Source organism: Prionailurus viverrinus, chromosome D3 (assembly GCF_022837055.1).
Source record: "Prionailurus viverrinus isolate Anna chromosome D3, UM_Priviv_1.0, whole genome shotgun sequence".
In the NCBI taxonomy this organism is placed as follows: domain Eukaryota; kingdom Metazoa; phylum Chordata; class Mammalia; order Carnivora; family Felidae; genus Prionailurus; species Prionailurus viverrinus.
In genome coordinates, this window is record NC_062572.1 from 35133083 (window position 1) to 35157327 (window position 24245).

The window sequence follows — 24245 nt, forward strand, 5'->3', positions numbered from 1 at the left end:
GGAGTGGAGCCTTCCTCCTGGCAGAATGCATAGGTTGTAACGTAAACAGGAGACCCAAGAGTCCGGGTGCCCCCTCATCAGATACACACCGTGCACGCTGCGTGCCGAGTGCTGGCTGAGAAATCCCGTGTGACGGCCACCGCCTCTAGGGACATAGACTGAGCAAATACACGGCACACCTGGTGAGGGCTGAGAGCAAATTAACAGGACACGGAGACAGAGCCTCTCGGGGAGACGCTGCCAGCTCGGTCACGAAGCCTCGAAGGGAGTGGTGGTTTTGCCGGGACCCAGACGAAGGGTGAGGAGCCCCAGACAGAGGTAAGGAAGGTTTCCGGGACAAGGCAGGAGACTTGGAGGTCTGAGGCAGGAGAAGCGGGGTGGCTCCATCAGTGGCGGACAGACCCAGACCACCGGGCAACGTACCAGACCTGGGGCCAGGGGGCCATGTCAGACCTGGCCTACGGGCCCCATGGGCTTAAGAGGATGTTACGGAGATTTGATAGGAAATGCCAGGACTGCTTCTTGGTTTTTTTGGTTTGCTTTTTGATGTTTAATTTTTTTTTTAAGTTTTGAAACTATTTTGTAGAGAGTAGATTGGAGTCAGGAAAAAAAAAAAAAACAAGAAAGAAAGGCAGTAGGTATATATCCCCATAGAGAAATGCATAGAGCCCAGGGATGGCTGGGAGAATCAGGGAACGGTGGGTTTGAATCACCCCCGTGGCTCTGGCTCCCTTTCGGCCAGCCTCATGGGGAATAGAGGCCAATGCTAGAGTCCAACACACCCGACAGGTGCTGTTGTCCAAGCCGAGAATCTCTGCAGAAATGGCTCGTCTGCCTCTTCACTCCACTGGCCAGCGGCGCTGGGGGTGCAGAGAGCCGGCCTGATGGTGAGAGGTGAGAGAAGAGGGGAAACTTGTCTTCGAGGCCTTCACCCCACCCGAGCCCTGCCGGCTGCGTGGCCAGGAGGAACTTCCTCCCAAGCCTGTGACAGTGGCAGGAGCGCTCTGCTCCCGGTTCCCCGCCGCCCCCCCCTGCCCCCGCACCCGCACCCGCCCCCAGCCCTGCTCTTTCTCGGGTCCTTGCAACACAAACTGTGAGTCAAAGACTGTAAAGTACGAAGAAGGAAGAGTCAACACTCTGCCCTCCGCCTCTGCCCAGCCCAGCTCTGCGCAGGCTGCTTCTGGCATTGGAACCGCCTCTTATAACTGCCTTGGGGTTCCAAAGGCTGCCCCTCCCATCAACCGCTTCCACGCAACTGCCACTGACTCAGAACTGCCTCCAGATCCTCGCGGCCCCACCCGGGACCAGCCCCGCCCTGCACTAGCTCACTTCCTGAGACACTGTCAACCATGCCCCGCGCTGGTCATTGTCTCCATCCGAGCCTCGAGCATTTTTTTTTAAAATATATGAAATTTACTGTCAGATTGGTGTCTGTACAACACCCAGTGCTCATCCGAACAGGTGTCCTCCTCAGTACCCATCACCCACCCACCCCTCCCTCCCATCCCCATCAACCCTCAGTTTGTTCTCAGTTCTTAAGAGTCTCTTATGCTTTGGCTCTCGCCCTCTCTAACCTCTTTTTTTTTTCCTTCCCCTCCCCCATGGGTTTCTGTGAAGTTTCTCAGGATCCACATAAGAGTGAAAACATATGGTATCTTTCTCTGTATGGCTTATTTCACTTAGCATCACACTCTCCAGTTCCATCCACATTGCTACAAAAGGCCATATTTCATTCTTTCTCATTGCCACATAGTATTCCATTGTGTATATAAACCACAATTTCCTTATCCACTCGTCAGTTGATAGACATTTAGGCTCTTTCCATAATTTGGCTATTGTTGAAAGTGCTGCTATAAACATTGGGGTACAAGTGCCCCGATGCATCAGCACTCCTGTATCCCTTGGGCAAATTCCTAGCAGTGCTACTGCTGGGTCAGAGGGTAGATCTATTTTCAATTATTTGAGGAACCTCCACACTGTTTTCCAGAGTGGCTGCACCAGTTTGCCTTCCCACCAACAGTGCAAGAGGGTTCCTGTTTCTCTAGCCTGGCTAGAGGGTTATCAATTTTGTTTATTTTTTCAAAAAACCAACTCTTGGTTTCATTGATCTGCTCCACAGTGTTTTTAGATTCTATATTGTTTATTTCTGCTCTCATCTTTATTATTTCTCTTCTTCTGCTGGGTTTAGGGTGTCTTTGCTCTTCTGCTTCTATTTCCTTTAGGTGTGCTGTTAGATTTTGTATTTGGGATTTTTCTTGTTTCTTGAGATAGGCCTGGATTGCAATGTATTACCCTCTCAGGACTACCTTGGCTGCATCCCAAAGCATTTGGATTGTTGTATTTTCATTTTCGCTTGTTTCCACAGTTTTTTAAATTTTTTCTCTAATTGCCTGGTTGACCCATTCATTCTTTAGTAGGGTGATCTTTAACCTCCATGCTTTTGGAGGTTGTCCAGACTTTTTCCTGTGGTTGATTTCAAGCTTCATAGCATTGTGGTCCGAATGTATGCATGGTATGATCTCAATTCTTGTATACTTATGAAGGGCTGTTTTGTGAGCCAGTATGTGATCTATCTTGGAGAATGTTCCATGTGCACTCGAGAAGAAAGTATATTCTGTTGCTTTGGGATGCAGAGTTCTAAATATATCTGTCAAGTCCATCTGGTCCAATGTCTCATTCAGGGCCCTTGTTTCTTTATTGACCGTGTGTCTAGATGATCTATCCATTGTTGTAAGGGCAGTATTAAAGTCCCCTGCAATTACCACATTCTTATCAATAAGGTTGCTTATGTTTGTGATTGTTTTATATATTTGGGGGCTCTCGTAATCGGTGCATAGACATTTGTAATTGTTAGCTCTTCCTGATGGATAGACCCTGTAATTATTTTTTTTTTAATTTTTTTTTCAACGTTTATTTATTTTGGGGACAGAGAGAGACAGAGCATGAATGGGGGAGGGGCAGAGAGAGAGGGAGACACAGAATTGGAACCAGGCTCCAGGCTCCGAGCCATCAGCCCAGAGCCTGACGCAGGGCTCAAACTCACAGACCGCGAGATCGTGACCTGGCTGAAGTCGGACGCTTAACCGACTGCGCCACCTAGGCGCCCCATAGATCTTGTAATTATTATATAATGCCCTTCTTCATCTCTCGTTACAGCCTTTCATTTAAAGTCTAGTTTGTCTGATAGAAGTATGGCTACTCCAGCTCTCTTTTGACTTCCAGTAGTATGATAAATAGTTCTCCATCCCCTCACTTTCAATCTGAACGTGTCCTCAGGTCTAAAATGAGTCTCTTGTAGACAGCAAATATATGGGTCTTGGTTTTTTTATCCATTCTGATATCCTATGTCTTTTGGTTTGCACATTTAGTCCATTTACATTCAGTGTTATTATAGAAAGATATGGGTTTAGAGTCATTGTGATGTCCGTAGGTTTCATGCTTGTAGCGATATCTCTGGTACTTTGTCTCACAAGATCCCCTTTAGGATCTCTTGTAGGGCTGGTTTAGTGATGACGAATTCCTTCAGTTTTTGTTTGTTTGGGAAGACCTTTATCTCTCCTTCTATTCTAAATGACAGACTTGCTGGACAAAGGATTCTCGGCTGCATAGTTTTTCCGTTTATCACATTGAAGATCTCCTGCCATTCCTTTCTGGCCTGCCAAGTTTCAGTAGAGAGATCCGTCACGAGTCTTATCGGTCTCCCTTTATATGTGAGGGCACGTTTATCCCTTGCTGCTTTCAGAATTTTCTCTTTATCCTTGTATTTTGCCAGTTTCACTATGATATGTCATGCAGAAGATCGATTCAAGTTCCGTCTGAAGGGAGTTCTCTGTGCCTCTTGGATTTCAATGCCTTTTTCCTTCCCCAGATCAGGGAAGTTCTCAGCTATGATTTCTTCAAATACACTTCAGCACCTTTCCCTCTCTCTTCCTCCTCTGGAATCCCAATTATGGGTAGATTATTTCTCTTTAGTGCATCACTTAGTTCTCTAATTTTCCCCTCATACTCCTGAATTTTTTTTATCTCTCTTTTTCTCAGCTTCCTCTTTTCCATAGTTTGATCTTCTAGTTCACCTAGTCTCTCCTCTGCCTCTTCAATCCGAGCTGTGGTCGTCTCCATTTTATTTTGCAGCTCATTTATAGCATTTTTTAGCTCCTCCTGCTGTTCATTAGTCCCTTCATCTCTGTAGCAATAGGTTCTCTGCTGTCCTCTATACTGTTTTCAAGCCCAGCGATTATTTTTATGACTCTTATTCTTTTTTTTTTTTAATGTTTATTTTTGAGACAGAGAGAGACAGAGCATGAAGAGGGGAGGGTCAGAGAGAGGGAGACACAGAATTGGAAGCAGGCTCCAGGCTCTGAGCTGTCAGCACAGATAAATTTAGTTTTCATGTCCTTTGATTGGCAAGTGCTGACAGCGCCCCCTTGTGGGTCTTCACTTTCAGGAAAATAGCATTTTTGAAAGGGGAACTTCATTCTCTTTGGACAGACTCCACTGAGACAAAAAATCATTATGGTTTATATTTTATTTTCATTTTCTGCAAATCATAATAACTCGTCTATTTGGAAGCTTCCAACTTTCTTAAATTTGTTCTTGTTGCAACAGTTTTCTATCTACAAATCAGTCATTTAAACAGAATTATTTTCTCTCGATTCATTTTGATGCGAAAGCTGAAAATCCATTTCTGTCTACCTTCTACCCAGGCTCTGACATATCCCACGTTACTTCGTGGTAGCTATTCCCATAATAATAAATAAAGCCTGCATGAGCGTGGGTACAAAAGTATACAATGTGTCAACAGGGAGGCAGGGGGAGGCAAGATTTGTTTGAAAGTAGTGAGTATTCAAGATGCTGACAGATGCTACTTTCTAGTGAGAGGGGTCAACGAAGGCCCCCGGGGGATCACACAGTTTCCAGATCCACACACTCTGTAACCTATTCATGACCAAACAACTGGTTTAAAAAAAAGGAGAATGGTAAGATGTATACTTCTCAAGATACATCTTAGTTACTTAGTGAGTTATTGCATACCATGTACAAATGTCCCGCTGCATTCAGCTTCAGACAGCGCTGCTCTGTACTGCACACTGGGTCTGACGCAAACCGTTTTCCCTTATCTGCATTCCAGAATAAAAGGCTTCAGTCAGCTCTGGTTAACAGAAAGTCATGTTCATATTCAACTGGGATGATTTCCTCCCACACGGTGAAGAATACACTTAACATCCACCCAGGGTATATAATGTGGTTATTGCATATTTATTTGCATCTGTTCTTAAAAAAATAATAATACTAATAATGCCCATAATAAGACTTATTTTTTTCTAATGAACGTTTTTTTAACTTCTTCCCTTGCCTAGTTTCATAATACAGAGGGTGTTGTTGTTGCTGTTGTTACCTGGGTCCCTAAGCTTGGCAAGTAAAAAGGAGAATGGATGGAATAACTTTCCCTCAATAATTTGCAATGACACTGCTAGTAATTGGCAACATTATTTTTCATGAACCGCTTTTCTTTTGAAGTTTCATGAAGCTATGTCCTATCTCCCAAAGGGGAAAACTACCCAGAAATACAATTTTTTTTCCATAAATTTTCGAGGGTTTTACAGGCCTTCTGGCCTGGCTGGAAAATAGCTGCTCAGGAACCAAACCGAATCAAATAAGTCAAAGAGAATTAGAGAGTAGACTGACAACGAGTTGTCCATAAAATAAACATGTGATGCCTATATTAGTAACTTGTAACTGCATAATAATTGACAACATGCCCAGTTAAGAACTCAACTTAATATTATAAATCACAACATAAGAGGGATAATAAAAGGAAGAAGAAGATTGATCAAAATGAAATCAAGTAAGCTACCTTTATGTTGGACCCAAGATTACAAGTGTAAAACCTTTCCCGTGATTAAAAACCATGAGGTAGGAATTATTTAAATCCACTGATTGCTTTTTAACAAAGACTGGCAAAATATCCTCCAAACTTAAAACCAATCAGTCAATAAATTTATTAGTAGAAAACGAGTACCTTTGAAATTAGTTCCTGGGGTGCCAGGGTGGCTCAGTTGCTTAAGCGTCCGACTCTTGATTTCGGTTCAGGTCGTGATGCCAGGATCGTGGGATTGAGCCCCGTGTTGGGCTCCGCACTGAGTGTGCAGCCTGCCTAAGATTCTCTCTCTCTCTCTCTTTCTCGCTGTCCCTCTGTCCCTCTCTCCACTCGCTCTCTCTCTAAAATAAAAACATAAAAAAAAAGAATTACAATTCGTTCCTAATGTATTTTTTACTTTTTATTTCAACCTAAAGAAAGGGGAGGCGCAGTAGAGGTCAATATGTTGTTAATAAATGAGTTAACATACCTGCCCTTTTCTTAGTGGCTGACCTCCCCTTCTGGTTTTTTTGCTTTAGGAAACTATCCAATCTGCAGACAAAATTTGTCTACGTTGAAGTCTGCTGGAAGCCATGCTGATTACTAGAAAGGCAGGAATCTTCCCTAGAAGGGATTCCGAGTGGAAGGTCACTCTGAGACACCTGTGTCATTAGACGGGGTCTAGCATCGTCCCCCAGTGGGGCTGCGCATGGCCCCCCCTCCCCGTGCAGAGGACCCAGCCTGGATGGGGCTGTCGCACCTGCCACACGTGCTCTGGCTTCCACGTCACCCGTTTTCACCTTTGGGCGTACTGCAGATGGAATTGGGATAAAAGCCTAACAAAGGACTTTCTATTCCCTTGACTTATTGCAAAAGTCACGATTTCCTTCAAATCCGGCTGTAAAACGGCACTTATTTTAATGGTTGTTTCCTGAAATCAGTATCGTCTACATTCCTCGAAAATAAATTATTTTAAATGGCTGCAAGAAACATTAGATGACATTCTAAAGAGCATTCCTAGATACCAAAGGAGTGGTCATCACTTGAAATGTGTCACCTAAAAGGCGTGGGCTGATCAGGGAGGTGACAGCAACTGTCCCTTTCACCTTTGTCATCTGGGCCAGTTATCAGAAAGCACCCAATCTTCCCTTTCACTTTTAAAATGCCCTGGATTGGACGACAGATTGGTCACACTCCAAGTAACCAAACTGGGTGGGATGGTGTGGGGTCTGAGGGTCAGCCAGTGTGACAGCAGACCCAGGAATTAACAAGATGAAGCCGACGTTGGGATTAGAACAGTGGTTCCCACCCAGAAAATCTGAGCAGGGCCACAGAAGAGGGCACACGGTATCTTTTTGCCTGCATGCTCACCCCTAAATGGCGGTAAGGGTGCACCCCTAAAACTAGAAAATTAAATACAGAAGTTCAAAGATCCATTTCCCTCATCTTATAAATGAGAGAACAGGTTATATGTTATCAATTCTATAAACTTAAAGTCAAAAATTTCTACCGAACAACTTTATCAAATAAGCAATAATATCTGTAGTTATTTTCATCATAATGAAACCTCTTCTGATTCTTAGAGAGAGAGAGAGAGAGAGAGAGAGAGAGGGAGACCTCAGAGAGGAGAATGAATTTCTCTAAACCCCCAGAGCCAGTTCCTGTCAGCGTGGGGACTTGAGCCCAGCCCTCACTGCACTTGGCCACTGCGTTTCTTACTCGATCTTGTCCTCCTCTCTTCATTGTATAAAGGATTTGGTGATATCTAGAGGAGTTGGGGCCTTTAAAAAAAAAAAAAAAAAACAGTCGCTCTGGCCTTATTAGAGACCATCTGGTTGTTCCCCAACTCGCCTCTGTCACTGCCCTGCATCTTGACCACACGCACAGCATGTTACATGCACTGCAGGGGGGCCCCACCGAGCACTCATGGGCTTGGTGCCACGGCTCTCAGAACCTGAAAAGCCCTTTAACTGGTTCCGCGAGTGAGTGACTCAGATATCCCTACACTCCCTGAGCCCTGGACGTTGTCACTTCCTGAATGGTTTCCATTGCTGCCACACAAAGTCTGACTGAGCACATCTGGCTGTGTGGGCTGGGCACACAGTAGGCCTCAGTCACTCACGTGATAATGGTGTTCGGCCAGGGGATCAGCCATCCTGTGTCACAAAGTCCTGTCCCGCTGGGTCAGCCAGGTCATTAGTGCTCAGGTGAGAAGATTCTTCATTCCAGTAGTCTCCTGCATAGGTTCTTTGGGTGCCTGTACCCCTTTGGGTTAAACTATATGTCAGCACTGAAATTCTGCCCACGTCATAACTCTGTCTGCTTCTTCCTCAGTTGCTCACGCAGTCCTCAGTCCTGAATCAACCAGCCTTCTCTCCCCCAGTGTTGCTCCGTGGGGTAACAAGAAGTGAGGATTTTAGCCCATGGGTTCTCGCCCTAAATAACATCTGCCAAGACCTAAAACGTGATCCAGAAGAAAAAAATTCATTAGGCAAAATGAGAAGTTAACAGACAAAATGACCCTGCCATTGCTAGACTTCCTCTGTTGTTTTCTTTGTACCATTTTCTTTCTTTCTTTCTTTTTCTTTTTCTTTTTTCCGATGTTGGTTTATATCTGGTTGCAGATCAAACCAGCATCTCCTTCACATGCAAGGCATCTAGTTTGGCTTCACTGAATACCACTCAGAAAATGGGGTGGATAATTCAGTTTGTCATGGTCATTTCTGAGCCTCGCTCCCTCTCTCATCTTGGAGACTGTTATGTTTTTTCTAAAAATGAAATGTTCTATATAAATATTACCCAAGCAGGTATTTCTGCTTAAGCCATTTGGTTACCAAATGGTTTCAATGAACTCAGGATTGGGAGCTCCAAATAAAACATATCTTCTCTAATTTAAAAACAAAACCAAACTCAGCTACAAAGTCATGAAGTACGAATTCCGCTCTGCGAAAGAAATATTGGGACTTGTAATTCTTCTATTTCCCTGTCCCACCCAGAGAGTGACGTTTCGTGATTTATTGCCAGCCGGGATACTTTTATAAAAACGTAGTACTGCTCTGTTTTCTCGTCTGGCCGGACAGGTCCTTCCCCATCCCTGAGCCCCGCTGTGGTGCTCGTTGTCCGTAGTATTGGTGTCGTGTGTGATTTGCTGCATGACCGTGTGTTGGTCAGTTGAGCCGTGTGTAAACTGATGTACCGCTGGTGTTTTAACACTGTGTCTCTGTAACTGTTTGCGCTGCTAGCTGCTACACTGAAGCAACCATGCTGTTCTCAAGGCAGTCTACCCTTGATGATTTAGATGGACCAGAAACTGTTCCTAAAACAAGTGAGCGTGCTCGACCTAGGCTTCGTAAAATGTTCAGCATGGATATGTCCTCCTCATCAGCTGACAGTGGCAGTTTAGCATCAAGGTGCTTAACTCGTGCATGCTTTGTTTTTTTCCCTCACGTTACCACTTTTCCCCCTTCGTGTCATTGCAAACATAAGCTCTTGTGATGTCCGTTTGGTTTTGGTTTTGGTTTCTTAATTTTCGTTCTAAGAATTTGCATGACTAACCAAAAGCATAACCGCCGCTCATTCTGGGACATGACTGGTCACTCCCAGGACAGCATTCTCTTACACTAACCGCTCTTTGGTTTTTGTCTGTTAGGAGTTTCTTAAAAATCCTTATTACAAACGTTGTCCTCCATTTTGTAAGTATTTTCCACTTCCTAGGCGTAAAGAGATAAGCATGCTCCCTCCTTGATGGAGAGCTCATGTGGGCAGTCCTCACAGAGGAAAATGGGCCAGGAAATATAGAAGACTTTTTCTCATGATTTCATCAAAAGAGACATGCAATAGAAAAAAAAAAAATTAAAATCTGCCACATGGAGTCGTTTTTAGTGGATAAGACCAAATCTACAGGACTTAGAATATACTTTACCATTGGCTTTTGTAGAGAACATTATTGTGCGGTAGAATATAGAGCCTTTGCCGACTGGAACTTATTGCTTTGGGCTTGAGTTTTCTCATTAAGTCCTACCGTGAGACAATACTCATTTAGAAATGAAATGATTTATATACAGTCCCAAAGCTCTTTGTGGAATTGCCTTTTTGAATGGTCCACGGGGGCACAGAAACATCAGCTGCATTGCGCTTCTCGTGACACCAGAAAAATCACCTGAACCAAGACAAATTTCAGTTTTGACCGTGCACAGTGGTAAATCAGAGGGGTGTTAACTTATTCTCTTCCACTGCACTCGGTTGAGTCCTGAAGGTACCAGGACTCGTTGACTCCCTTCAGGACCAGACCTGATCCAAAACCATAAAGAATGTGCTTGTAATTGGTTAGAGTCCAGCTGGAAGTTAGACTTGATGTGGGGTTGGCTCCACTGTTCTGAAAATTGCCTGGGGTGATCAATTTCATGGCCTTCCTAGGAGGTAAGTCTTAGAAAAATACCCAGTTTGCCTTGGCATTCCAAGAGCTTTCTATGCGATGTCCCGTACTGAAGTCCAAGGTCCTGGGAACATAAACACATGAGTGGGCACCAAGGGTTCACATAAATGTTCTTCGGTCTCAGGATGCCATGAAGGGCTCTGCCAAGACCTATTCATCTGTCCATCCATCCATCCATCCATCCACCCATCCACTCACTTATTGACATGTGTACTGTCGTCCATGACAAGAAAAGTGGGTACGACCTGTATATTTAAGAATCTCTGTGTTTATGGGCCCAAGCTGCTCACCGTATGCCATTCAGATAACAGTACAATTTCAGAGTCTAACACAGTATGGTCCTCTATCTACCAGATTCCACATCTCCAAAACATTTTTGCCCTTCTGCCCTTCAGGGGCTGGAGTAGACAATAAAAACAGGCAGGCCATGAATTTCACTATTATGGCTGCTGTATTTTCATTTCCAAAGTCGCCTACACAGACATGGCAGGGAAAGTTAGGAGATAAAGGACAGAGAAGGAGAGGTACAAGAGAGATGGTCAGGCTGCCAAAACTGGAGGGTGGAGATAAGCAGGGAAGCTTAGGGAGAATGAATACTCCATGGGGAACAAGTAGAAAAGATAAGTTGCAGTCACTGGGGACAGAGATAGCAGGGGTACACCCTGAGGGTGCAGCCTGCAGGATCCATAGCACTGGAGAGGGTCCATAGCACTGGGGAGGACAAAATGGCAGGCCTTCCCATGTGCAACACAAAGAACCCAGCGGGGGATGGTTGGGAGCCAGAGAGATGGTGAAAATTCAGTCATAGGTAATAAGCACCAGTAAGAAAGAGGTAAAGGATGGAAAAATAGGGAGGAGGAACAGATATCCAAGAAATGAGGCATTTTTTCCATAAAGCATGCAGGTTGTTTAATTTAGCCAATATTTTCTCATTCCTATCCTCCCCTTATGGGTAGGAGTGGGCCCATTACGTAGAATTGGGAGTAGAGTACCTCCTGGCCAACACCCACGGACCCAAACTGGCAAAGTTTCGTCTCCATAGGCCCCATCCTTTAATATAGCGGTAGGTATGCTATGCTAACTGTCTCCATTTGAAAAGAAACCCTGGAAACCATGGCTGCAAATCTTGATACGATTTAGACAACCTCTGTGCATAGGTGGCTTTAGCAACGTCTGAGCCATGTCGTGTGACTTGTTCAGGGTCTCAACCGTGCGCGTGCACTGTGGGCTTTTGCATTTTGAGGCTGCTGTTTGCAGTCTTTGCAGATCAGACATGAATACTGTGAAGGAACAAATCAGGTGGATGGAATGTCGGGGGCGGGGTGGTGGGGGCAGGGGAGGGAATGGGGTGGTAATTTTCTCGCCCGCCTTGACGTTTGTATTGGGGAGTGTTGGGAAGGTGTCTCGAGAATCGGGAGGATGCTAAGAGCAGGGTGTGTGCCCTCCCTCTCTCCCGACAGCGAGCCCACGCAGTGCACCATGCTGTACTCGCGCCAGGGGACCACGGAAACCATAGCGGAGGTGGAGGCCGAGCAGGATGACGAGGCGGTGGCCAAAGATGCCGATCAGGGAGGGGAGGAGGCAGCGGACTTGGGGCCGGAGGAGGCCTCGGAGGCCTCGGAGGCCGGCCTCACCCCAGATGCCGAGCTGCCGCACTACTCCACCGAGGATGGGGACGTGGAGGCGCCTCCCTCCTACAGCAAGGCGGTCAGCTTCGAGCGCCTGTCCTTCGGCTCGCGGGACGACTCTGCAGGCCAGAGCCACATGGCCGTGAGCCCTGACGAGAGCCGCTCAGACAGGCTCGAGTCCAGCATCTTACCGCCCCTGACTCACGAGCTGACGGCCAGCGAGCTGCTGCTGAACAAGTAAGAGTGCTGGGCGGGTGGGGGGGTGGGGGGGGGTTCCGCAGGTTGTGGGTAGACAAACTCCCGTGGACAAGCGTCCACCTGGACATTCAGAGCAATCAGACCCAATGTTCAGTGCTCCCATCGTGAAGCACAGAACTAGCCAAAGCCATCCGTGATAGACACTTGTGCACACATTTCTTCCTCCAGTAGGCTATTAGGTTGATTCTGCCAGAACTCTGGCCACATGGGAAGGAGGGGAGGGACAAGAGGGATCATGCAAAGCAGAAATCAGTGATTTGGAGAAATGAAGACGAGTTTATTCTCATGTTGTTTATTTGAACAGGATGTTCCATGATGACGAGCTGGAAGAGTCCGAAAAATTCTACGTTGGCCAACCCCGGTTCTTGCTGTTGTTCTATGCCATGTACAATACTCTGGTGGCCCGCTCAGAAATGGTGTGTTATTTTGTGATCATCCTCAACCACATGGTCTCTGCCTCCATGATCACCCTTGTGCTTCCCATTCTGATCTTCCTCTGGGCCATGCTGTCTGTGCCCAGGCCCAGTAGACGATTCTGGATGATGGCCATTGTCTACACAGAGGTAAGCCTCGAGTGGGAATTGCTAATAAATCGCTTCCGACATTCACTAGAGGCAGGCCAGCCCTGTCTCCCAGACAGTTTCACGCAGGACATTCAAGTAAATGGATGTTCTTAGATAGGCAAATGACTATTAACTAACAGCTATTTAGTGCTGGCGATTGTACATGTCTTTTCACAGGTCACACCACACCAAGATAGGCACCAATATCGTTTGGTTTAACATAAAAGGAAACAGCTTTAGCGAGATGAAATAACTGACCCAGGCTGCCCAACTGGCAAGTGATGGGGGAGGCTTTTGAAATCTGGTCATCTGTCCTATGATATGAACTACTGAAATAATGTGTTGTTTATGCAGAAATTAGTGTCTCGTGCCAGTGGATGTCCAGTGAATGGATGCTGAATTAAACAACACAGTAAGCAATTTGAATATAGTTTGATACAACATGCATATTTCCCATTTTTAAGCTTAAAGTCAGTTTCAACACACAAAAACACAAAGTCACATAAGCACCTACCTAAAAATCTGAATAACACGAAGGTAAATTACCATTTCATTTCCATCACGTGTGAGGGACAGGAGACACTCTTCCCAATTATACGAACCTGTTTTTCTATCTTTCCCCATCAAATATATGCAATGTCACAAACTCCCATGACAACGATAAAATTGGGAATTAAAAGGGAGGCTCAATAGCCTTTTTTTCCTTGGGTTTTTGTAGTTCTTTGTGTTCTGAGGTCTTTGAAGAAGGCGAATTTTCTTACCTGGCTCATAAAGGAAAGTTTTCACGAACATTGGTACTGTGGTTGCTTCTTAAAGGATGGAATTCATGATGTATGTACATTGAGATTCCAGAAATGTTGTAGGTTTATAGGTAATTCACCAGTAAAATAAAGCAAAGCTTTTATCAAAGCATCTCGAAAGTATCAGTGTAAAGTATCATGTATCTTATTTCCATAATAATTATTTAAATATATTTAAATACTTATAAAAGGTGGAAAGCCAACTACCTAGCTATCACTTTAAGTAGACTGTCTGTCACGATCTTGCCAAAATAATCATTTTTAAGTCTTACTTCCATCACATAAACTTTGTGATCCGGGACATAGATGACCCCCTATTTGGGGAATGGGTCCATTCTCTGTACCACCTCTGTACAGAGATGAGGGAGTTTCTAACCTGGAAGTGAAGGAAGAGAGTTTCTAATGTAGAAGTGAAGGACGAAGGAAATTCTCTAAAAATTTAGAGAAGGGAACAAGAGCTACTTACGTTATTTCATCATAAAATGAAATCTTCCTAGTTAAGTTAAATTGGGGTTCCCCATTTTCTCTGTCACACCAAGAAGGGAGGAAGTAGAAGATTAAGGTGATGTTAATTCACTCCACAAGTTAGACTATGCACCAAAACCCAGGAACTATGCCAAGCATAAGAAGAGGACAATAAATTTAATAAAAAACTTTTTTTAAAAAAAAGTTGCTTCTGTTTCTCAATGGCTCACAAACCAATATGGTGAACACATAGGATGTAAACAAAGAATTGCCCTACAGTACAACACAAAACCGCATTAGAGAGCATACAGGAAATACGGATATGGTCTGTGCCTCGTGCAGCCTGGGTGGTGTGGAGAGAGGCCATCATAGCATCTTCTCAGTAGAAGACAACTTAGAACTGAGTCTTAACGGATGAGTGTAAGGTCACCAAAGGACAAAAAGCAAAGGGTCAGACAAAGGTATAGACACTCTGACGTGTGCCCAGAATGACACATGGCTTGTGATGGCTGGGAGGCAGGCCGTGAGTGGACAGCACGGTAGTAGGCTCTTGGGAATGTCAACAGGGTGTATGCTCGGGACTTTCTCCCCTTGGTATGAAAGTATTTGAAAAGACGCTGAGAGGTCATGGGATGTGAACTGACCCAATGGCCACGAGGCTGAAGATGAATGGGGTAAATGAAGAGTTTTAGTAAGTGACCCAAACGGGTTGGGGGTGCGAGTGAGAAGGAAAGAGGCAAAGATAGTCTTCAGGTATCTGCTCTGGCATCCGTTTGTGGCAGTGCTGCTCAGCATGGTAAGAAACACAGGACTGTTCTTTGCGGAAGCTTGGCTATAAGAAGGAGAGAGACGGGAGGAGGGCAAAGTGACTCTAGGTCGGAAGAGGACTTCGAAAAATATTTTTTATGGATGAATTGCATGAATTGCAATTAATTCCCAGTGACCCAGCTGTCAGAGGGATGTTTAGATGAGGCCTGTCAATTTTCTCATGTGTCTTTGTCACAGACCGCTTCTCCCCAACATTTGTACCCTTAACTAGTCACCACAACCGGCAAGTTTTTATTTCTTTTTATTTCTTCTTGAGGAGAACTTCCAGGGAGCAACGAAATGGTGAGAACAGGGGCACCTGGGTGGCTCAGTCGGTTAAGTATCTGACTTCGGCACAGGTCATGAGCTCGCGGTTCGTGGGTTCGAGCCCTGCATCGGACTCTGCTGACAGTGCAGAGCCTGGAGCCTGCTTCAGAATCTGCGTCTCCCTCTGTCTCTGCCCCTCCCCCACTCACGCTCTACCCCCTCTGCTTCTCAAAAATAAAATAAAACATTAAAAAAAATTTGTTTTAACAGTGAGAACAAAGAGGTCAGAAGAAAATGAAAATAGGCATCAAAACTGCCTGAGATGCTCAGGAAGATTACAAATGAAAGCAATATGTAAAATATAGAATTCTTTTTGTTCAAGTTTGTCCTCGTTACCCTATCTTAATAGCTGAGTAATTAAACCTTATTAAATCAGCATAAACTAGCCAAGTCCTGAAAAATAGAAAAAATCATAAGTAGGTGCCGTGAGTAACCTGGCCGGCTCTGATGTATCTGCAGTCCTGCCCTGGCAGCAGTAAGATATTGCTCTTGGTCTAAAGTCCATGTACAAATGATAATGTTATTTTTCCACATCATTGTGTGTGATCTTATCACCAAAACTGTGAAATGATCTTTTTCTTAACTTTTATATCACTATTTTTCATATAGAACCATTCTTAAAAGGAGTGATTTTTTTTTTCCCATCATCTGCATGTAGGTGGCAATTGTGGTCAAGTATTTCTTCCAATTTGGCTTCTTTCCCTGGAACAAGAACGTGGAATTGAACAAAGATAAACCTTTCCACCCACCGAATATCATAGGAGTGGAGAAGAAAGAAGGCTATGTCCTTTATGATCTCATTCAGCTCTTGGCTCTTTTCTTCCATCGGTCCATTTTGAAGGTACTGCACGTTAACACTTAACCGGGTCATGTTGATCATTGCAGCCCCGGGTGATACTCCTGGAGAACCTGAACATTCCGATTGGCGATGAGGCCAAGGCATATGGGGCTCAATAAGGGAAACTGTAACAAACTTGGAAGAGAATTCCCCCATATTTCTACTTCTATTATGAACATATCATAATTAATCCATATTTGTGGGAATTATGTTAGAGAAAATGCATAACCTCGCAAAGGTATGTTATCCAAGGAAACCACTTAGCCAAAACTGAGTTTGCCTGAATTTTCTAGTTCTTCTGATAAATTACCTGAATTCATGCAGTTTACTAATTCTTGTTATGAATATATTAACAAATGTGTTAACATTATGTTTTCAGTTCTAGAAATTGAAGTTTAAATTTCTGCATTTAAGACATGGTGGTATTATGTTGTAATGTCAACTACACCTCCGTTTAAAAAAAAAAGACATGATTGTATAAATTCGGTCACTTCACAACTCTCTTGCAACTTGTATCCTTTTTCACATCATTTAAAAAATGTATATATAAACCTTTAGGCATTTTGCTACCTTCTCATTAATATTTCAGTGGTTTAGCAGCTACAGTTGAATATTTAAAGCATAGAATAAACAAAATTTTGGCGTTTCCTATTGATATACTTACTCTGGTTTCTTAGAAAATTTCATATCTATGGTGAATGTATTTGAGGTACTCTTATGCTGAAATTTTGGCTAATGATACGAAAAATCATTTTTAGAATAACAAGTCTTTTCATAAGGAGACAAAACTACCCTACAGCTTTGGAAATCTAGGAAACCAAACAGTTCAAACTACGTGGAAATTTCAAATGTGGTTAAGACTATCCTATTTGGTATGAATTGCTATAGATCTTATAAATAATTGGAAGAATTCACTAACAAATACACTACTATGAAAGTAGTAAAAGAATCTAAACATGTTCCAAAGTTGGCCAAAGAGAAAACAACTTTTAAAACGATTTAAAAGAAATCAATATAAGTTGGAAAATCCCATTAGGAAAATCTAGAATGATTGTTATGTTTTCAAGAATGCATCCACTGACTTTTCTTTTTGAAATAATATACCTATTAATATTTAAGAATAGGGACGCCTGGTCGGCTCAGTCAGTTAAGTGTCAGACTCTTGATTTTGGTACAGATCATGATCTCATGGTTTATGGGATCATGCCCCACGTCAGGCTCCACACTGGGCATGAAGCTTGCTTCAGATTTTCTCTCTCCCCTTCTCTCTGCCCCTCCCCACCTCAAAATAAATAAATAAACTTTAAAAAATTAAAAATAAAAGAATAAAATGTGTATTAGGTGACATTGTCTTTTAATGAGTTGATCATGCTCCAAGTTATTTTTTGACCAACTGAATTTTGGCAAATTGGACTGGAGCTGTTGTCCTCTACAGCATGTGTCAGAGGGAGGACTGAGTGAGCTCCTGGGGAATAAATGCATAGCCTGGCAATCTGGGCACTCAGGAGGCAGTGGGCTCCCTGGAGAGCTTCAAGAAATGGCAGCAAGGTCTTTGTAAGGTGGATTTGCTGTCCAGGTAACCTCTTGCACCAGCAAGACCCCTGGTTTTTCTCAGCCTCTCCTGCTATCCTTCCTCCTGCTGTCCTACCAGCCCCTTTTGCCCATTTCTTTGAAGCAAAATGCAGGCTCTACAGAGTGCATCACAATCTCTGTCTCATATGTGGGCCAACATTTTTTGAGTAGAGTATTTGCAGCTCTGTTCCTGACCCAGCCGTGGGTGATGCAGGGGTTCACAGCTTACCGTGGCTGTTCAGGGAGACACAGCATTTGTATTCAAGTGTAGGTATTTGGTGAACATGGACGGTGGGGCTAAATTCACCCACTGATATTTAAAATGCTACTTGTAAACACAGAGAAATATGTTCTAGAAAGTGCTTTCCCTCAGGAACGAGTTAAGTGATTATAACTTCGCCTTTACTCCATCTGCCAGACATGATCTGCATCCATGTCAATTAGCCAAACTCATGACCTGCACCAGCCCGTCCCCGCTCTCTGGGACTATCATAAACATCTAGATAATAAGCTTTCCTAGAGTCCCTTCATTTTCCAATCCTTTTTCTGCTTTATTGCAGTATGAGTGACAAAAATAATTGTAATATATTTAAAGTGTATACATTGTGGTGATGTGTTTTACGTAGACACAGTGAAAGGATCACCTCCATAGGGTTCATTAGTTCCCATCGCCTCCCATATATATCTGTTTTCTTTTTCATTATTTTTTTCCTCCCTTCCTCCCATCCCCCACCCTGCTTCCTTCCTTCTTTCCTTCTCTCCTTCCTTCTCTCCTTCCTTCCTTCCTTCCTCCCTCCCTCCCTTCCTCTTTCTTTCTTTCTTTCTTTCTATTTCTTCTTTTTCTTTCTTTCTTTTTTGTGAGAACATTTAAATTCTAACTATCTAGCAAATGTCAGTTATATGATGCAATATCACCAGCCACAGTCACCGTGTTTCACATATGGCTTTCTAATCGTGGGGGATGCGATGCTACCTCACCGGGAATGGCCGTGTGAGTTGTCCCTTATGCTTTCTCAGTGCCACGGCTTATGGGATGAAGATGACATCACCGACAGTGGCACAGACAAGGAAGAGTCGGATGATGAGCTGTCCCTCAGTCGTGGCAGGAGAGCCTCCTCTGATTCTCTGAAATCCATCAACCTGGCCGCGTCAGCGGAGTCGGTGCACGTGTCCTTCCCGGAGCAGCCCACGGCCATCCGGAGGAAGCGATCGGGCAGTAGCTCCCAGATATCCCCCAGATCCAGCTTTTCTTCCAATAGGTCCAAAAGAGGTATCTGTCGCATGATTTCCTTAGGCTGGAAAAACTCTGAGTTTTCTGGTTGTTCCGGTGCCAGTGGGTCTGGGTCTTGGGCAGGGGCGTTTATGGGGTGCTCTCAAGGAGACAGATGTGGTGATGTGAGAAGAAAGTGCTTTGACATCACAGGCTCAAGTTCAGTTCGTAGCTCAACTGTGTGACCTGGGGCAGCCATATCGTTCTTTAAAACATCTGATTCCTTCCCAGGACGAGGATTTGGGGTCGTTATGAAAAGTGGCCAGCACACTGCCTCGTATAGTAAGTGCTGGGCACATGCTAGTTTTTAAATCATATCCAGAGATATGAGATATTTCAGGGTGTGTCCAGAATGCTATAAATCACAATTTATTTTGAAAATATTTTTTAGATTTTATCAGTGGAAACTTTTAGCAAAACCACCTATTTATTCCCTAAGCTAGTTAATTTCTAACTAAGTAGTTGGGTATTATCAGCAGACAGATAAGCTCTCCAGTTTCCACTCTTGGAGAAATTGGGTTTTTGTATTTATAGTGCTCCTGCCTGAAGCTTTCCAAACACCCGTGTATTCATCTTCAGAATACACTTTTCAGGCAGGCACCAGCAGTCATCCATATTCATTTCACAGTTAGAGAAATCTGGACATGAAAAAGGCATGGGGCATGGACCCAATCTGGAAAACGCACAACCTGGGACCCCGTTTAGCACAATAAAAACTATTCTTCCAATCTATTTCTTCCTGGAATAAAGATCATATAACAGGGGCGCCTGGGTGGCTCAGTCTGTTAAGCATCCAACTCTTGGTTTCGGCTCAGGTCTTGATCTCTGGGTTCATGGGTTTGAGCCCCATGTCAGGCTCTGCACTGGTAGAATGGAGCCTGCTCAGGATTCTCTCTTGTGCCCTTTCTCTGCCCCACCCCTGCTTGAGCTCCCTCTCTCTCTCCCTCTCTCTCTCTCCCTCAAAATAAATAAATAAACTTAAAAAAAAAAAAAAAGATGGCCTAACAACCCCAGAAGGAGCCAATGTTGGGTGTAGAAACCCAAATACATTTCACTGTGGAGGCAGAGTTGAAACTGCAGATTGCAAATCCCCAGTCACTATTCTTACAGTCCATCGTATATAGTCACCCTCTCAATCTGCTTCAAGCCATCCTCTGCTCTGTGGGTTCCAGGGGCTTCTGTGGTGTTTACGTCAACAAACCTGTAACTCAGCACATCTTGGTTTTTTTCTGTCTCTAGGCAGCACAAGCACCCGAAACAGCAGTCAAAAAGGAAGCAGTGTTTTGAGCATCAAGCAGAAAAGTAAAAGGGAACTTTATATGGAAAAGCTTCAAGAACATTTAATCAAAGCAAAAGCATTTACCATAAAGAAGTGAGTCCATGAAGACATTTGGTGTGGGGTGTTTTATTTTAGCGTCAGGGAGCTGATATCAATTATTTCATGTAAACCAGGGGTGCAGAGCAGCGAAGTTACCTCTCATATCACAAATATCATCTGCTTAAGGCATAAGAAAATGACTTGTTATTGTATTGTTCTTAATGGAGATGTAATTGACATACAAATTAAGTTCAGGCATACAATATAATGGTTTGATAGATGTGTACGTTGTGGGATGATCACAATAGTCAACCTTCATCACCACCTGTAGTTACAGATTTTTTCTTATGATGAGACCTTTTAAGATTTACTCTCCTAGCAGCTTTGTAATGTGAAGTACACGGGGCACCTGGGTGGCTCAGTTGGTTAAGCGTCTGACTCTTGGTTTTGGCTCAGGTCATGATCTCACGGCTCATGAGTTCAGGCCCCACATCGGGCTCCTTGCTGACAGCATGGAGCCTGCTTGGGTTTCTCTCTCTCCCTCTCTTCTCTGCCCCTCCTCTGCTCTCTCTGTCTCTCAAAATAAACAAACTTAAAAAAAAATTTTTAATGAAATGTAAAGTGCAGGATTATTAACTGCAGTCACCATGCTATGCACCAGGACTAACTTTGTAACTGGAACTTTGTATGCTTTGACCCCCTTCACCCTTTTGCCCAACCCTCCTTCATGACAATCACCTATTTGTTCTCTGTATCTCTGAGTGTGGGTTCTTCTTTTTTTTTTTTTTTTAGATTCCACGTATTAGTGGTATCATATGTTATTTGACTTTCTCAGGCTTCTTCCATGTGTGTGTGTTTGTGTGTGTGTGTGTGTGTGTGTGTGTGTATTCATCCCAATAATATATATACTTCATTATATACCACTGTGCAAACACACACACACACACACACACGCACACATTTTTTTTATCCATTCATCCATTGAGGGACACTTGGGGGCCATGAGTTGGCTATGATAAATAATGCTGCACTGAACCTGGTGTGCAGAGATCTTTTTGAGTTAGTGTTTTCATTTCCTTCAGATAAATACCCAGAAGTAGAATTGCTGTATCATATTATAGTTCTATTTTTTAATTTTGGAGGGGAGCCTTCATACTGTTTTCCACAGTGACTGCACCAATTTGCATTCCCACCAACGGTGCACGAGGGTTCCCTTCTCTCCACTTCCTCACCAACATGTTATTTTTCTGTCTTTTTGTGTGAGGTAATGTATTGTTTTTAAAAATCACTTTTCAGTGTGATTCATTTTTATATCCATTACATTTATAAACATAGGTTTCTTATTTGAATAGAATAAGTAATTTCAAGGATTCATAGTATGTATTTCCAAGCATCATCATGCTAAATCCCACCTAGACAGAGAGGTGTATGATGTCAAAGTTGGAAGGTTAGAGAAACACTCTCATCCTGGAGAGGGGAAACTGAGGTTCACTGGCACACAGCTGGTCTCCAGAAAAATGCATGAGCCCCTCCTCCAGTGCCAGGGACCTTGACAGGCAGTAGACAAGCAATGGGAATGGAGGAGGCTCGGCAAGGCTGGCCTTGAATGTGGCCTCTGAGACCAGGAGGGCCATCCAACGTGAACATGGTCTTGAATTGAAGGCAGAACCCAGAAAACAAGGAAGACAGAGCAGAGGCTGGACAGAACAAGATGTAGTCAAAAGCCCAGGGCACTATGTAGGAATCAGAAGGGGCACAGGACCCATAAAGGGGAGGAGCAGGGGCTACCTAATGTGTACAGGGTGCTCAGGTCAGACTCCAGGTCTAAGCACCATTATGTAGTCCCATCTAATTCTCACCCCAGCCCTGTGGGGTTTTACAACAGAGGAAACAAAAACACAGAGAAGTAAGTAGCATGCTCAGGGGCTCACAGGCAGGGAGTAATTGAATCAGGTGACAAACCCAACACCTCATTTCTGGGGCTTTCGACCATTCTCTTGTGCTTCGGACAACAGAGGAGGCCTGTGGTCTCATCAGCACAAGGAGGCAGAGTGCCAAGGAAGGCACTTGAATGTGTCTGCACTTGCCATTAGAGCAGAAGCCTCCCCACCCCACACCGGGCTCTGCTGGGGCTGAAAAGGGAGGTGTGACCTGCTGGGAGAAAGGGATACGGAGGAATGGAATGATGGAAATACCCGGTCATCCCTCCCATCCTGCCCCTCCTGAAGCAAGTGCTGGGGGTCTCTGTTTTGCGGGACTTTGCAAATATATGTGCCCACCAGACAGTTCTTCTACAACCTCATCCATCCAGACTACAGTGCTGTGACCGATGTGTATGTGCTCATGTTCCTGGCTGACACTGTTGACTTTGTCATCATCGTCTTTGGCTTCTGGGCCTTTGGGGTAGGTTGGGGGGTGAAGGCCACCACACTTCTAACGAGTAAGAGCGATGCTGTCCTGTGAAGTGCCACTCGTGCCTAAACCTGTTGTTTCCTTCCCAGAAACACTCAGCAGCAGCAGACATCACCTCTTCGCTGTCAGAGGACCAGGTCCCTGGGCCTTTTTTGGTGATGGTCCTAATTCAGTTTGGAACCATGGTCGTGGACCGAGCACTATACCTCAGGAAGACCGTCCTGGGAAAGGTCATTTTCCAGGTCATTCTTGTGTTTGGAATTCACTTCTGGATGTTCTTCATCTTGCCTGGTGTGACTGAGAGGTAAGGTGGAAGCCGGAGGCACGCTCCCACTTTAACGCAAATATGTTCCAGGAGGTTATCATACCATACGCATCACCACAACAAAATCACCAGGTACAGGCAGAGGCATGGCCGAACAGCACCATGGGTTGGAAAAGTTAAAGATCTTCATCACTATCAAATTCAGTGTGGCTCAAAACGTGAACTGATTCCTCAAACACATTTTCATTGCGTGTTCGTACGCATTCATAGAAATCGGGTTTTTCAGGGTGGGAGAAGTGATGACCTTGGCGATCTGAGAAAACCAGAGGCCTTCCATTGTGATTGTCTCTACCCCTTAGTAGACAGAGATGAACCAGAGATGGTCTTACAGGCACTGCTAAGAGAAGGAGAGGCTCTCAGACTATGTCCTATGAGAAAGTGGGACATAAAAAGAGCGGCCTAAAGTTCAATGGGGAAAGGGCCAGTGAGATCCTTGGAGGTGGCTGTCTGCTGCCTTTCCCTGTCTCCTTGAGCTCTAAGGTCCAGTCATATTGAGGGTGCCATGTCCTCCTACACCTCATGGGACCTTGTTCACTGCCCTTCTCTCCTGCCTCCAACCCACTCTTCCTCCTCACCCTTTAGATTTCCCAGGTTGCTTCCACCAGAAACACTACTTGGGACCGAGTCGGTGCCAAACGCATGAACAAATGGATGAGCCAATGAATGAAAGAGAAACAAGGGAGACTGCTATAAATAGGACATTATGGGAACAAAGGGTGAACAGAAGGGGACATGGAAGCACCCATATAATGTAATAGGAATGATCTTTTTAATGAACATATCATTAAAAGTCTTCATGTTTTACAAGAAGCTGATCTTTTTATCATACCTCAAGGGTCATTCCTGGCCAAGCCTTGTGAATAACATGGCAATCTGGCTGGCCAATGCCATTTTCCGAAGAGTGACTAGAAAGTAATGAAACCTGCTCTCACTTATGTGGTTCATAACTTGACTCAAATGGCATTCTTAACGAGGAAATTCAACTCTCTCCTGACAATGCTTCAGCTACCTGTCTACTCTCACCTGGATGGTTAGGCTGTGACCTTTTGATTTTGGTGGCAATGCAAATATTGTAAAAGCAAAAATGGAGTTAGGATATTTCCCATGAGTCTGAAGTAAAACTAAGTCAATAAAGAATTGTTACCCAGAAAAATACCAACAGCCAAATAAGTCCTTCACACTATACTGCGTATGGGGAGAGTAACATATCTCAGCTGATAAAAATAATTCAGATTAAGGCACGCTTTTTGTTAAAAGACTAGTATTTTGTTAAAATACTTTGTAAGGACATTGTGGATCTTATTTGTTAGTCTTTAAAGTGAAATAAATGCGCTTTTCTCTATAAATAATTCTATATACATATCAACTCA

General features: G+C 44.1%; 2 protein-coding genes across 5 annotated transcripts; both read left to right on the forward strand.

Moving 5' to 3' along the window:
* Positions 1 to 1356: 1356 nt before the first annotated feature.
* Positions 1357 to 20555, forward strand: LOC125149676 (piezo-type mechanosensitive ion channel component 2-like). Of its 4 annotated transcripts, none has more exons than XM_047828824.1 (6): positions 1357 to 1461; positions 11753 to 12157; positions 12483 to 12741; positions 15799 to 15981; positions 18568 to 18820; positions 20060 to 20554. In XM_047828824.1, the coding sequence occupies exons 2-6, from the start codon at positions 11772 to 11774 to the stop codon at positions 20194 to 20196; spliced, it is 1218 nt and encodes a 405-aa protein (XP_047684780.1). In that variant the 5' UTR covers positions 1357 to 1461; positions 11753 to 11771; the 3' UTR covers positions 20197 to 20554. The 4 variants fall into 4 exon arrangements, with proteins under 4 accessions (XP_047684780.1, XP_047684777.1, XP_047684778.1 ...); XM_047828821.1 differs by lacking the exon at positions 1357 to 1461 and adding an exon at positions 8954 to 9267 and having other exon boundaries at positions 20060 to 20555; XM_047828822.1 differs by lacking the exon at positions 1357 to 1461 and adding an exon at positions 9159 to 10530 and having other exon boundaries at positions 20060 to 20555.
* Positions 20556 to 21708: 1153 nt separating this feature from the next.
* LOC125148640 (piezo-type mechanosensitive ion channel component 2-like) lies at positions 21709 to 24031 on the forward strand. The gene is made up of 4 exons (XM_047826660.1): positions 21709 to 21728; positions 22421 to 22541; positions 22640 to 22854; positions 23458 to 24031. Exons 1-4 carry the CDS (start codon positions 21709 to 21711, stop codon positions 23516 to 23518), a joined length of 417 nt encoding a protein of 138 aa, XP_047682616.1. The 3' UTR covers positions 23519 to 24031.
* Positions 24032 to 24245: the final 214 nt, after the last annotated feature.